Raw genomic sequence first — 14,517 nt, 5'->3', positions numbered from 1 at the left:
ACTATGTGTGTGAATATAAAGTAAGTTACAATAATTAAATATAAATAAGTATATAAACATAAATATATATAAAGTATATCTAGAATTGAATCTTTCATACCTTAATTTTACTTTGGAAGTATACTTAATTTTATATTTAAATATTATGACTTCTTAATTTAAAATATTTTTTATATTATTAATGATTTTTATTTGTTCCATTTGAATAGATGATTGTAACCCATTTAAATGTGATTTCTTTGTTGGAGACCTTCTTAGGGAAAAAATTAAGTGAGAAGACTTTACATTGATTTGGGACTAAAAGAAAAAGAGAAAAACAAACTAAATAACAATGAAGGAGTAAAGTTGATAAGAATTTGACATATTTTTCTAACTGTACTTTGCAAATTTAACATAAATGCTTAATTTAATAGAGTGGGATCATGTGGGTTAAATTAATTTCTAGACTAAGCGTAATTTTTGCACAATAGTAGAAATAAAAATATGATAATCTATTTGAAAAATGTGTTTCTTTTTAAGAGTATTTTCATTACCATATATATATTGCTTCCTTGTTAAAATTCAGAGTTCCTGAGCAAATATGGGAGGGGCAGACTGATTAATGGAACTAAATGCAAAGTATTTATTCTGGTTAAAATAATTACAATGAGTAAATGAGTATTGTATACTGCAGTTTGGAGTATATTCTTCAAAATTCTTCAAAATGGAGTGTGTTTTGTAGAAGGGGAGGAAGTGGCTGAACTAAATGAGCTTCACTTTTCTGCCTTTACTTTGCTATTGGAAATTCCTATAATTTGCCTCACTATTATGGAAAAAATCTGCACACCTTAAATGCCATTATAATTTTTCTTTCTCACATTAACAGACTCCTTCATGTCACCACCCAACAAAAGACAAAACTACAGACACTGTAAATAATAATTTCTTCCTAATATTTCAACTAACTTTGCCCTCAGCAATCCTCTTTGGCTCTAATCCATACGTCATCACTAAACAGCTTCCCAGCACAGTCTGTCTTTCTCTCTCTCTCGGTTTCTTGGTAATTCTTTTTCACTTTCTTCCTTAAAGCTCTCTCACGTCCATTACTGGCCTTTCACATTTCTTCTAGTTCTCAGGTGTTTAGAGCTTACACGCATCAGTATGCTTCCACTGTGATATCAACCAACATTGTGGTGAATTAGATATTTATATCTTCAGAAGAACCATAAAAAGGCTCCATATCAAGACTGATGGGGTTAGAGTTACTTCTCGATCTTGTTTTTAAATTAATCTTTTGTCTATATTTATAGCAATAAAAAATTAGGTTACAATTAAACTCTGTAAGAACCTTTTTTAAATGATGTCATCAAATTATCAGGGCTAATTGTTCAACATAAAATATATAGTAGTTGAATCACAGAATAATAGCACTTATAGAAGTAAATACTCAGCATCACTAGGTCTTTTTTGTTTTCAATTTAAAATACAGTTGACTCCTGAGCAACACGGATTTGGACTGTGCAGGGCCACTTACATGTGGATTTTCCTCTGCCTCTGCCGTCCCTGAGACAGCAATACCAGCCCCTCCTCTTCCTCCTTCTCCTCAGCCTACTCAATGTGAAGATGATGAGGATGAAGACCTTTATGATGATCCACTAGTGCTTAACAAATAGTAAATATATTTCCTTTTCCTTATGATTTTCTTAATAACATTTTCTCCTCTCTAGCTTACTTTATTGTAAGAATACAGTATATACGGCTGGGTGTGGTGGCTTACGCCTATAACCCCAGCACTTTGGGAGGCCGAGGCAGGTGGATCACGAGGTCAGGAGTTTGAGACCAGCCTGACCAACATGGTGAAATCCCGTCTCTACTAAAAATACAAAAACTAGCCGGGCGTGGTGGTGCACATCTGTAATCCCAGCTACTCAGGAGTCTGAGGCAGGAGAATCCCTTGAAACCGGGATGCAGAGTTTGCAGTGAGCTGACATCTCGCCACTGCACTCCAGCCTGGGTAACAGAGTGCGACTCCATCTCAAAAAAAAAAAAAAAAAAAAAAAGAATACAGTATATACTGTATATAAGATACAAAATATGTGTCAAATGTTTATGTGATTGGTAAAGCTTCTGGTCAAGAGTAAGCTATTAGTACGGAAATTTTGTAAGATCCAAAAGATACATGCAGATTTTTGACTGCATGGAGTATCAGTACCCCAACTCTCACATTGTTCAAGGGTCAACTCTATTGCTAATTGAAGGAAAATTAAAATTACTTGTCATTTTCAATATTTATTTTTTATCTTCTTTAATTATTATTTAGTAGTCAACTGTCCAAACATTTGTCTATATACCTTTTTCAATTTGATGACTCCCTCTTGTGTATCCTCATCTGTGACGATGTCAAACAAATTTCCCCCATCTCCTGGAACAATATTGTATTCAATTTCTGCATTTTGTCCAAAATCAGGATCCACAGCTCTTATTCTTCCAATAGCTGAACCAATAGGGGAAGACTCAGGAACTTTCAAGTGGAAGATGCCTGATAAGACATATAAAATTCAAATTGACAGTGGGGTTAGTAAGAGATATAGTAAGATTACAAGGCTTGAAAAATAGAGTCCACTGAAAGTAAATCACATTTAGAACATTATAGTGCAAATTGAAAAGGCAATTTGCTGTCAAGTTAAGGATTATGATTAGGAGTAATAACTTCACTTTTCTCTTCAATATGTGCTGCTCTAGAATTTTAATTGGGCATTATAAATAGTAGAGAATGCTAAAGTAAAATTATTAGCAGGACTTGTTTTACACACTTATATGGCATAAAAGTGTACCACATATCAAATGGGAGGGTGGGACTATTCATGAAATTAATTGGTACTAATAATACAGGTTGCAAGACATAGATAAAAAGTTATAGATACATAGATAGATGATAGATAGATAGATGATAGATAGATAGATAGGTGATAGATATATAGATATAGAAAGTTGAGGTTATATTTCCTAAAACTAATGACTTCAATAAGTATACATCATTAAACTAAAAATAACCTGTAAAATGATAATTTGTATAATCAAAATTCTAGTCGATGATAGATTGAAATATAGTATATTATAGACTAAGATTCAGTTTATATTTAGTAAATTTTAACTTGTCACCTTTCTATATACTTTTACTGATATTTTAAATCATAAAGTTCTGTCTCCCGAAGTTTTTTAATAGCATTAAGAAAGAAAAAAAAGTAAAATGCTTATTTTTACCACCAGGTGGAACGTTTATATTACTATGAAATTTATACTGAATCAGCAAAACTTAGATAAAACATTTCAGAATCATGGAAAATTGTAATACTCTACAAAAAAATAAAAACATAGACATTATTTTAAGGTTTTGTAGAATTTTTCAAAGTTTGACACACAAGAAAGATATAGTGCATGCTCTTTTACTGACATTTCATTAAAGCAAATATTAATGAGTTTAACAACAGTCTGTTCAAATTCAAATGAGGAAAGGAAATGAGAGAAAATAAAAATTAAGAAACAAAACTAAACACCAAAATCTAAAGTTTCCATTTTGATACTGGAGTTCCACTTTCAGTTTCTCTTACCGGATTTAGAATGGCTCTTTCCCATGGGTAAATCAACCATGGTGATTCATTCGTTTTAAAATTTTAGTTACATTTGTGGAAAATAAATTAAGAAGTTACTATAAATGTCTGTTGCATAGGGAAGTTCATTAAAAAATCATGTTACAATATTACAGTTATTTTCTCCAAGAAGGTGTGAGAAAAAAATCAATCACATCTTTTAGAGATTCTGCCAGATATTTTCTTTTTGATTTCCAATTATTTTTTGAGGTCCTGTAGTTCTTTCACAATCAGTTTCAAAACTTGGTAATTTCATTAGCATGGGCAGCAGTTAAATCTCCCTTCTTCCCTCCTTCCCCCAGAAAATGGTATCTACCATTTATCTTGAATATGCAGATCAGCCATATTTAAATCCAACATATTATCTCCATGGAACATATATGTGATTTGGTCTCAAGAGAGTTAAATACTCAACTAAAGTTTGTTTATTTTACATATAAGACAAAATGATACTTTACAGTGGTCCATAAGAGTTATATTTAAATAATCAGCTTAGTTAATTCATAGTTTCAAAGAGGGTATGAGGAATCTTTCTCAAAAATGCACTTAAAAGTTTAAATAAATAAAAAAATAAACATTATAGACCTAACAACAACAACAAAAAACTCCTTCCAAGTCACAATGCTAAAATGTTACATAGATATTATGAAGGAATCTCAGTTAAGGAAAGTCACATTAATTGATCAAAGTAGTAACTTCTCATAGGGTAGGATTATTGTTTTATTTTTATTTCCTAAGCACTTAACATAGTAGCTGTCATTTAGGGATGCTTAATGTTTGCTGAACTTAAAGCAGTGATTGAATTTGAGGCAATCAAATCAAAGAAGAAAAACAAAAGAATGGGTTACATTGCATTCCTATTTTCTACCAGAAGGATAAAGCCAGATATTCAGGAGGAATCTATCTGATTTCAAATAGCCTTAATTACATAAGCAGAATCAATCATGGCTTTTGGAACTACTTTCTTTAGATCATAAATATTTCTTAATAGATAAATTAAACCATGATCCTAGTGAGGCACTCCTGAGATATTAAGAAATATAAGAGTCCCTGAACTTCTGTTTAATGAGGCAAGAAAGCATGTGACAAAGTTATTACAGTTGTACTAAACTTAAGGACAAATTCCAAAGAAAAAGGACAAGGCACAGAACGTGTAATTTTTCATTTTCCTTTTTTTTCTTCTAAAATGCCCGTTAAATGGAAATACGATTTATCAGAAACTGTGTTTGTATCTTTTGCCTCTTGTTGTGTGATTGTGATGAAGTATCTGAGGAACATCAAAAGCTTTGAATTCACGGTACGATTGGTCATAGTCCAAAGTCGTGGCTCATAAATGAGTGTTAGAAAAAGTCTAAATTTTTTTTCTAATAAAAGAGAGAAATGGAAGTCGATGTTGAATAGTGTACTAGAAATCCTTCTTGATTAGGACATTTAGTAGGAAACTTAGGGGTAAACATTATCAAGGAAATAACTGAACAAGTGTTCAGAGAGACAGAGAGCCGTCAAGTATAGTGGATTTCAAACTTCAAATGTGGCCAGCAGTGGGAGTGGTAAGGGTGAAACAGTCAGAGTCATAAGGAGAGGAGTAGTATGAGAATTTTAGGAACACATGTGCAGCTCACTTAAAGAGCTGGGGACATTTCTGTTTATTCCATCCAATCCATTCAATGAGAGCCAGTTGAAGTTACATATTAGGTTTATGAGTTAGCTTTACATTTACATTTGGATGGTTAAAAGCAAAAGTAAAGGAAATTACACATCGATGAAAATGATAGAGCCTGGAGTCCTCTCTAATGGATTATGGTTAGTGAAGGTGAAGAGTTTAGCTAGAGTTGAGATCCTCCAATATGGGGGAAAAAAAATTAAAGCATTGAAAGGTATTCCAAAGGGCATCAGATAATTCAAACTGCAGATGAAAGAGCCCCCTTTTCAAGACAATAATATGCTGAGATATGAACTTTATGTTCTATAAAAGAACATTTTATGGGGCTAGTCACAATAAATGTAAAGAAAGCTATTCTTTGTAGTATTCTATCAATTTAAGTTAAATAGGGTGTTTTGTTTTAAGTTGTCAGCATAGAGAGTGCCAACAAATTCCATTTTTATCTAATGGCATTGAAAAATTGTGATAAATTGAAATAATAGCATTGTCCAATAATGATTGATTTACTAGCATTCCACTAACATGCACCCCTTCAAAATTAAGATAAAAGTAAAGCAATGATTACTTTTTGTGTGTGTTAAGTTTTAGTGCATGTGAAATGCAAATATACAGAGCAATAGATTTTCTACTCTTTACACAGCAGACATACATTTTAGTAAGGTGGAAGACACGTTCATTAAGATAAATGTTTCTTAATAAAATATTACAGCTGGTAATAAAGTCTGCAGAATATGGAACAAGTCAGAGAAACTATGCATTTGTCATGTCAGATTGTTTAGGTTCTGTCGGTTTATTTCCAATGACTTGACATTTTATCATGTCTGGAATCTCAACAGCAATAAAGCTGAGGTCATTCAGATTAATTCAAAACTGTGAAGTAATCTTCAGCTATGCCAAAGTTAGATTGTTCATGATGTACTGTGTAATTACACCGCCACCGTCTTCCAGGCGTCCTACTTTTGATGCATATGAAACATCTTAATGGCACTACCTGTACCACACAAATTGAGAAATAAAACAGGTGACAAGAGATTGTCCACAGTCAATAAAAATATATATTTACAATTCATCAAATATACCTATTGTGCTTAGCCAAAATCTTCATTTTCCCATAGAAAAGGAGGAAATTGCATGCAGTGAACTAATTATAATGATCATATTCTTAAATATAATATTCCCTGTTAGTTCCAAGAGTAGAAAAAAATCAGGTAGTTATAAGCTAAGTAAGTATCCTCTCAGTAACTAACTATGTCATTTGAAAAGATACTGATTAGGACTTAAACTGTGTGTCGGGCGGGGAGAGTGGGGACAGGTAGGGGACATGCATTGCTACTTTAAAAAAAAAGGATGTAAAATATATTTACCTTCCTTTTTTTGTTTATTGCAGGAAATTTCCAGATACTGATGAAAACACCAAAATAAATATATTTACTTGACAAAATATAAATGAAGATCTTTACTTAAAAATAAAGATTATAGGACCTGAACAAATATATTAAGTGAATGAATGACTTTAAAAATACCACAACATTCAATGACACCAATAGCAAGTTAAAAAGAAGATAAAATAATCCATTACAAACTCACTTTTGAAATACATTTTATTTTATCTTTATGTAACAATAATTCTAAAGTTACTTAAAAAAAAGGAAGTCAATGTTTAACTGCAAATAAGTTACCTAAATACAAGTAACTAATGTGAATATAATTCATATTTAATAATACAAGAACACTAGAAATATTGGAGGGCTTAAGAACAAATTATTTCAAATTGATGAAAATGTTAAACATTTTTAAAAACTGAAAAACATACACTTGATTCCAACTAAATAGACTATGATTTGAAATATTACATTTCAATTTAAACTTCAAAAAATAAATATAGCACTGAACTATTGATTCAGTAATTGAATTCAAACATTAAATTGTTCAAATGATCCTGCATACTTTTTGTGTGTGTGAGTGATTTACCTTCTAATGGCTTAGAAATAAAATTTTGTTGTATCAATATTTTATTTTTTTAAATTTCTTAAATATGTATCACACAAAATTATTTCACCTTACTTAAACAACACGAAAAGGAAATACAAGTAAACAACATATTGTGTGAGTAAAAAGAAACTTTATAGAAATTGTGTACCTGTAGCTCTGTGACCCTGGGCAAAATATTTTAAACATCCCTCTTTTCCTGATCTTTTAAAATATCCCTCTTTTCCTGATCTTTTAAAATATCCCTCTTTTCCTGATCTTTTAAAATATCTCTCTTTTCCTGATCTGTAAAATTAGTATAACAATATCTACTTTATAGATTTGTTTTTGAAAGTCACTTATACAAAAGTGCATGAAACTCATTCAGTATTATTTATTATTACTAGTTAACTTTATAATATTTGTATAGTCTATATGTATTATAATTTTTCCTATCAGAATGGCAATAGCCAATAGGAAACTGTCTATAGAGGTGTGGAGATGAAAGAAAGACAGATCTTAAAAGAGTTCTATGCAGCCATAAAAAATGATGAGTTCATATCCTTTGTAGGGACATGGATGAAATTGGAAACCATCATTCTCAGTAAACTGTCGCAAGAACAAAAAACCAAACACCGCATATTCTCACTCATAGGTGGGAATTGAACAATGAGATCACATGGACACAGGAAGGGGAATATCATACTCTGGGGACTGTGGTGGGGAGGGGGGAGGGGGGAGGGATAGCATTGGGAGATATACCTAATGCTAGATGACGAGTTAGTGGGTGCAGCGCACCAGCATGGCACATGTATACATATGTAACTAACCTGCACAATGTGCACATGTACCCTAAAACTTAAAGTATAAAAAAAAAAAAGAGTTCTAAAAAGTCGTTTTAATTTTAATTAAAATATTTTCCCATATCTTTAAAATTGGAGGATTCAGGAAGAAAAAAATGTTTTGGTGGTGGAAGAACATTTTATGCCCTCTATTTCCTTAAAAGCCTGAGGCTGTATTTTCAATATGCCCAAATTAAAGTAATAGAAATGTTGTCCATAAGAAAGAACTATCCTGACAACAAAGCTGGGTTCAAGCTGGATTTTAGTCAAGCATACTAAACATACAGTGAATGGAATCTCTCAGTAATAACAGAAACATCCACTGCTGCTCATTCCCAGGATGAGGCTAGGATGGGCATAGTTTTTAAGTGTCAAGTATTTGGCACTAGAGCTTCACTTTATTGGTTAAATTACTTCGCTTTTGAGATGTTATATTTGCCCATTTTCGATTTTAACTAACCATATACATGAATAAGAATTGCCATGCACACAATATCCGTCATATTAATGAATTAAGATTTATAAATTTTCTGTAACAATAGCAATATTTCTTGTCTCTGAACAATGAGAAATTTATTCCTGTAAACTTTTTTCTAGTTCTGAGCAGCTAAACGCAATAGAAAAATTTAAGGCTCGATATTAAATTGTCTTTCAAAAATTATCTTTGCATAGTAGATTAATTGCTGAATTTTCCGGTATCTCAGATTATTGATATTTGATTCAACTACAGTTTTTAGTGGTCTCCTTCATGGAATGACAAGGAAAAACACACAAACAAAAAGACAAGTGTTTTTCTTGATGGCATTTATGGTCTAGTGGGAGAGAAGTCAATTAAACAATCACACAAAAAAGTAAAATAGCAGAAAAAAACACCAGTGCTCTAAAGGAAAGTTACACAATTCTATTCAATGTTTAAACTGAGAATCCGAGCTGAGACAATAACATTGGGTTCTGTGAGGTCAGCTAATAGAAAACATTCCAAACAGAAGTAACCATATGACAAAGGTGATATGATCATAGTTTCCTGTCTTACCAGTTTGTTTGTTCAATAACTCCCACTGGGACCTATCATCTCTAATGTCAGAAGCACCTCTAGTATATTAACCTATAGCCTATATAGCTTGGCCATGTACTTTTGTTGCTGCAATTTGGCAAACCCTAACTCTTGATGATGATAATTATCTTCCTTCTAAAGGAGGAGGGATGGTTTACTGAGGAAAACCATAGAGAAGCAACTAGATATTACTATAAATTATGATCATTAACTTTGAATGCCCCTTCAAAATTGCTTAAAAAGCACACAGATTTGCAAAGGTAACTGACTACCATTCTCTGTGACTTCTATTTTGAACTGATCTACTGTCCTCAAATATCTGCTTAATTACTCCCTTTACTACTTCCTTTCTCAGTTGGTGACCTTGCCTTGTAGTTCACAGAAAAAAAAAATGATGTTGCACAGGAGATTGCTCAGCTTCCCCAACCTTCAAAGGATCCTACATCAGTGTGACTCACAGTTTGAATAATCGTAACACGTAAGATATGATACAAACTTTTTTTTTTATTTGTCTCTCACTCTTCCTTTAGACTTTCTTCTGTCGGGGTATGCTTTGTCTTTTCTTGGATGAAAACAATGGTGAGTAAATGATGTTTCTTCTCACTATTAAATAATAATCCTATGTTCACTTTAACTCTAAAAACACAGATTTGGAAGTTAGACATTTCCAATAAATCATATTAACTAGCACATCAATCCATATGCAAAATTAAGACTTCTCCCCTTGGCCACCCCACCCACGTCCAAGCCAATTAGAGCCAGCAGCAGATGGGACATTGGGTTGGGATCTGGATGGATTAGCAGCCTTTCTCTGTCCAAATTTTTAATTTTTTTTTCATCGTCTCCTTTCCTGGGGTGATTTCACCTCACCATTGGAGGCAGCAAAGTTAGGAGGCTGGACTGTTCTTACTTGATGATGTGGTTTTTGCTTCTCTGGAGCTGCACAGTGCACTTGGGGGCAGCTCTTGGAAGTTTCTCTTGCAGCAGCCTCCACACCAATGGCATTGCCTCTGCTTTGATGGACTATGACCTCAGCCTCCAGATTTCAGGCGACCCACTCCACAGGCAGATTCTCGCTTCAAGGAGAATCTCTTTGGCAGGACTTAACATAATGTTGGGTTGGTTTTCCCTTCTGCTTACTCATTTCTTGCCATTCCTTTTGTTGTCATACAATTAGTTTCCCAAACACAGCCTTGTTCTCTTTTCCTTTCTCTGCTGTTTTCAGGAGATTTTAACTTTCCTCAGCATGAGATGCATATCATTCCATGAATTTCCCCCATTTTCTGGGAAAATATATTAGAGTTTATTGTTTCTCTTAGCTAAATGGAAGGCCCCATTCACCAAACTTGAGAGGAGTAGGAAGGACAATCCTACCACTCACTTTTAGTAGACAGGGACTACACATGGCTTTCTCCAAAGAAATCCTCTGCACATAATTTTCCCTCTACTTCACACTCTACAAAACATGCTTTAAAAGACTAACAAAATATTGCCCAGGCACAGTGGCTCAAGTCTGTAATCCCAGCACTTTGGGAAGCCAAGACGGGCCGATCACCTGAGCTCAGGAGTTCGAGACCGGCCTGGCCAACATGGTGAAACTCCATCTCTACCAAAAATAAAAAAAATTAGCCGGGTGTGGTAGTGTGTGCCCGTAATCCCAGTTACTTGGGAGCTGAGGCAGGATAATCACTTGAGCCAGGGAGGCAGATGTTGCAGTGAGCTGAGATCATGCCACTGCACACCAGCCTGGGGGACAGAGTGAGACTCTATCTCAAAAAAAAAAAAAAAAAAAAAAAAAAAAAAACTAACAAAATATCTTCCTATGACTGAAAGCTACAAGAGTCTTAAAAGCATCCTGATATTTCCATTGTAAATTCTGATCTGAGACCATACTCTGCTATGTAGTATCTATTGTATGTTAGCTTTATAGTGCATACTTCAGTATTAACCTCTTGTTATAGCTGTAAGCATTCTTTCAATTGAAGTGTCCTTCATCTCCACTTTTTCTTCTTAAACTCCAACAATTTGTACACATTGTGCTATTTTTAAAGAATCTGTTTTCTCTGCACTCAATACTTCTCAATAGAGTTATTCTTGATGAGACACAAACTGCACATATTTGAGCATCTTAACAAAAATTCTCCCTTGTCCCAAATCTGATTCTCTTTACCCCCATCATTTTCTTTTCCCTTTCCAACAGAACTTTTCCAAGAGAAACACTGTTACCCATGCCTACTTAACAACCACTCCACAAGCAGCCTTACCCTGCTGACTGAACCCATCGTTGTGTAGTAAAGTTTCCCCTGAGATATAGTGACTTCCTTGCCACTAAAATCCAGTGGCAATTTCTTAGCAGTGTTCAACACTCTTGGCTATTCCCTGTTTTCTGAAGCACATCTCTTCTGAGACTCTACAATTATGGTTTTCTGGCACTCTACTATCATAGTTTCCTCCCACCTTGCAGCTCTCTCCTTGCCAGATTCCTTTGTGGAAATTCTTAGAAAAGATCTGGATAAGTGATTCTCAAACTTGGTTGCATTTTGGTATCATCTGGAAAGTTAAACAGTTTTTTAAATGCTTTAGCCCAGGGACCATCCAAAGAGATTCTGTTTAGTTGTTCTGAGTTTAGAGCTGCATTTATTAAATTCCCTCCTGTTCTACTTTACAAACGTGGTCAAGAACCATTTTTGCAGGCTATGTTTACTCAGTCTTTCCTTTTCCTAGGTAACTTCATCTCTCCCTTTTGCTTCATTTACTATCATTATGCTACACATTCTTTTTATTTTAACTCCAGCCTATATTCAGCTTTAGAGTTTTCCTACTATACTTGGCAAAATATCATCTTATTCCAAAACATTACTTGGATATCTCCAGGGTGTCTCAGTTTTGACATATTCAAACATGAGATCATAGACTTGCCATGCCTAGATGAAGATTCTCCTACTAGTCACTCTCTCAGCAAGTATTATTTCCACCTCTCCAGTTCCATGAACTAGAATCTGCTTCTTAGTAGCAAATCCATTGCTATTATTGATTATTTTACCTCCTAAAATCACTCAAATCTGTTGACACGCTACCATTTTTCACAATGGCCCTGGTCACCACCATCACAGACTCATACTTCTTTTCTGTTACTGCAGATGCCTGCTAACTGGTCTTCTCACATTATTCTCTTCCCCTGGCCTGAGGTGTCTTTCCATTCTGCACAGCAAGGATAGAGAGGTCATTTCCGTCACTCCTAGGTAAAAACTCATTGTCTTCTTTCATGTAGCGGGGAAATTACCCTTTTAGAAAATCCATGTGTGTCAACATGTAGGAAAGGAAGAAATTTTTAAATAGAAATTATTCTTTAAGTGGAATAGACACTTAGTAACAGCAACCACTTATATAGTGCTTTCTATTTTCCAGGCACTTTTCTAAGCACGTTTCCATTATTAACTAATTTTATCTTCACATCAAGACTATGAGATACCTGCTATTACTGTAACTTCCAGTCAGTTATATCCTGGTAAATATTTTAGAACTATATTGGGATAGGGAGAAAAAACAGGTATAAGCCCTAATTGTCAGGGTCTGTTCATTGCTGTGGTGTAAGAGCTCCCACCATGACCTATATTAAGCTACTATTGTGATGTCTTGAACACAGAGTTGAGAAGAAAAAGGCACAATTGGTTCTGCTGATCTGGTAGAACCTACTATCAGTCTACAAATGAGCAAGTTGGGGGCTAATGGCCATGAGGTGAGTCAAGCAAGTAGTATCTCTGATTGAAAACATAGGTCCTCATTTTGTCTGCCCACTTCTGTTGACTTGGTTGTGCTGCCTGAAAGTCAACCAAATAGATACAGTATTTGGTTGATCCATAAGATCTTTTAAAATTCAGAAAATTCAAAATTCTTAATTTTAGCTAGACTGAGTGATGCAAATTTCAATTTACTAAGTATTGAGTGGATTGGGCACACTTGGGGAAAGTTTTCCTTTTCAGTGATTGGAGAGAAAAATCCATGAAAACATCTAAAAAAAGGTCATTAGGAGATGTGACAAGGTTCTAGAAGAGGATGGGGCACTAAACATAAAGTAATTCTGCTACTGCACCCAAGAAAGGAAGGAAAACTTATTACATCTCTTTCTGTTTTTCCAATTCTTCCTTTCTTCTTACAAAGCTCACAACATTAAAGTACGAATTATTACGTTTAATATTATAGTTCTACTACTTATTATGTTTAATAAATGCGTATCTGCAAAACTAATTGTCCATTGTAACATTATTTTTTAAAGCAAATGCATCAGAAATTCCAACCAACCCAATTCCAAATAGGCTATAGTACAAAACCAACTTATATTACTTAATGATTTTCAGAAAAATTGGGGTTTCTGATTCTCCAAAGTATGTATTTTTAACATAAGTGATTTATATAATCACTATTCTTGTTATACAATAATAAACATGATGGCAATTTTGGCAAGAGTTCACAACATTTCAAGTGCATCAATAATTTTTCATTGTTATATATTTCATGAAGTACATTTAATATTCTCTTAAAACCTCCATTGAATATTTAAACCTTTGTTTATGTTGTCTTTATCTAGGTAATTTCTGATCCATTTAACAATATATGGTAAATGGAAAATTCTCAGTCATACTGCCTAATAACTTTACAAAAATATGCCACAAGCAACACTAAAATTTTTTTCGTAAATTATAAATAAATTTAACACCTTACAAAATAAGCTTTGAAAAACAATGACTTTTTTTTTTTTTTTGAGATGGAGTCTCACTCTGTTGCCCCAGCTGGAGTGCAGTGACAGGATCTCATCTCACTGCACCGTCCAACTTCCGGGTTCAAGCAATTCTCCTGTCTCAGCCTCCCAAGTAGCTGGGGCTACAGTTGCACGCCACCATGGCCAGCTAATTTTGTATTTTTAGTAAAGACGGGGTTTCACCATATTGGTCAGGCTAGTCTTGAACTCCTGACCTCAAGTGATCCACCTGCCTCGGCCTCCCAAAGTGCTGGGATTACAGGCGTGAGCCACTGAGCCTGGCCAAAAACACTGAAAATTTTAAGTTAGCTGGGGATATTTATTTACTCACAAGTTTGACCTCTCACTGGTTTTCTTCTGAGACACAGGAGAGTAGTCTAAAAAAGATGAAATTTGGTAATGGTCTCTTCCCATGTATATTTTGCTTTCTTTTAGACAAAACTAATTCTTTCAATAACAACCCACTCACCAATTTGCAAAGTTGATTTGTGAATATTCATCATATATTCGTGTATCACATATGGACACAATGGTTTAGATTTTCTGTCTTTTCCTGCATTTTATTTTTTTAATATTTTCTATGTCATCCCTGTTTTTTGCTT

General features: G+C 34.0%; 1 protein-coding gene across 5 annotated transcripts in view; it reads right to left on the bottom strand.

The window, feature by feature from the left end:
* Positions 1-14,517, bottom strand: part of CDH12 (cadherin 12) — a 1,102,231-nt gene that overhangs the window by 63,902 nt on the left and 1,023,812 nt on the right. For all 5 annotated transcript variants that reach the window (XM_024356657.3, XM_024356660.3, XM_024356659.3 and 2 more), the window contains one exon: positions 2,331-2,518. In XM_024356657.3, the coding sequence (XP_024212425.2) occupies positions 2,331-2,518 (188 nt within the window). The remainder of the gene's footprint in view (positions 1-2,330; positions 2,519-14,517) is intronic.

This window comes from Pan troglodytes, chromosome 4 (assembly GCF_028858775.2).
Source record: "Pan troglodytes isolate AG18354 chromosome 4, NHGRI_mPanTro3-v2.0_pri, whole genome shotgun sequence".
In the NCBI taxonomy this organism is placed as follows: domain Eukaryota; kingdom Metazoa; phylum Chordata; class Mammalia; order Primates; family Hominidae; genus Pan; species Pan troglodytes.
Note: the sequence above shows the minus strand (reverse complement) of the source record. Positions and strands in the feature narration are given on the sequence as shown.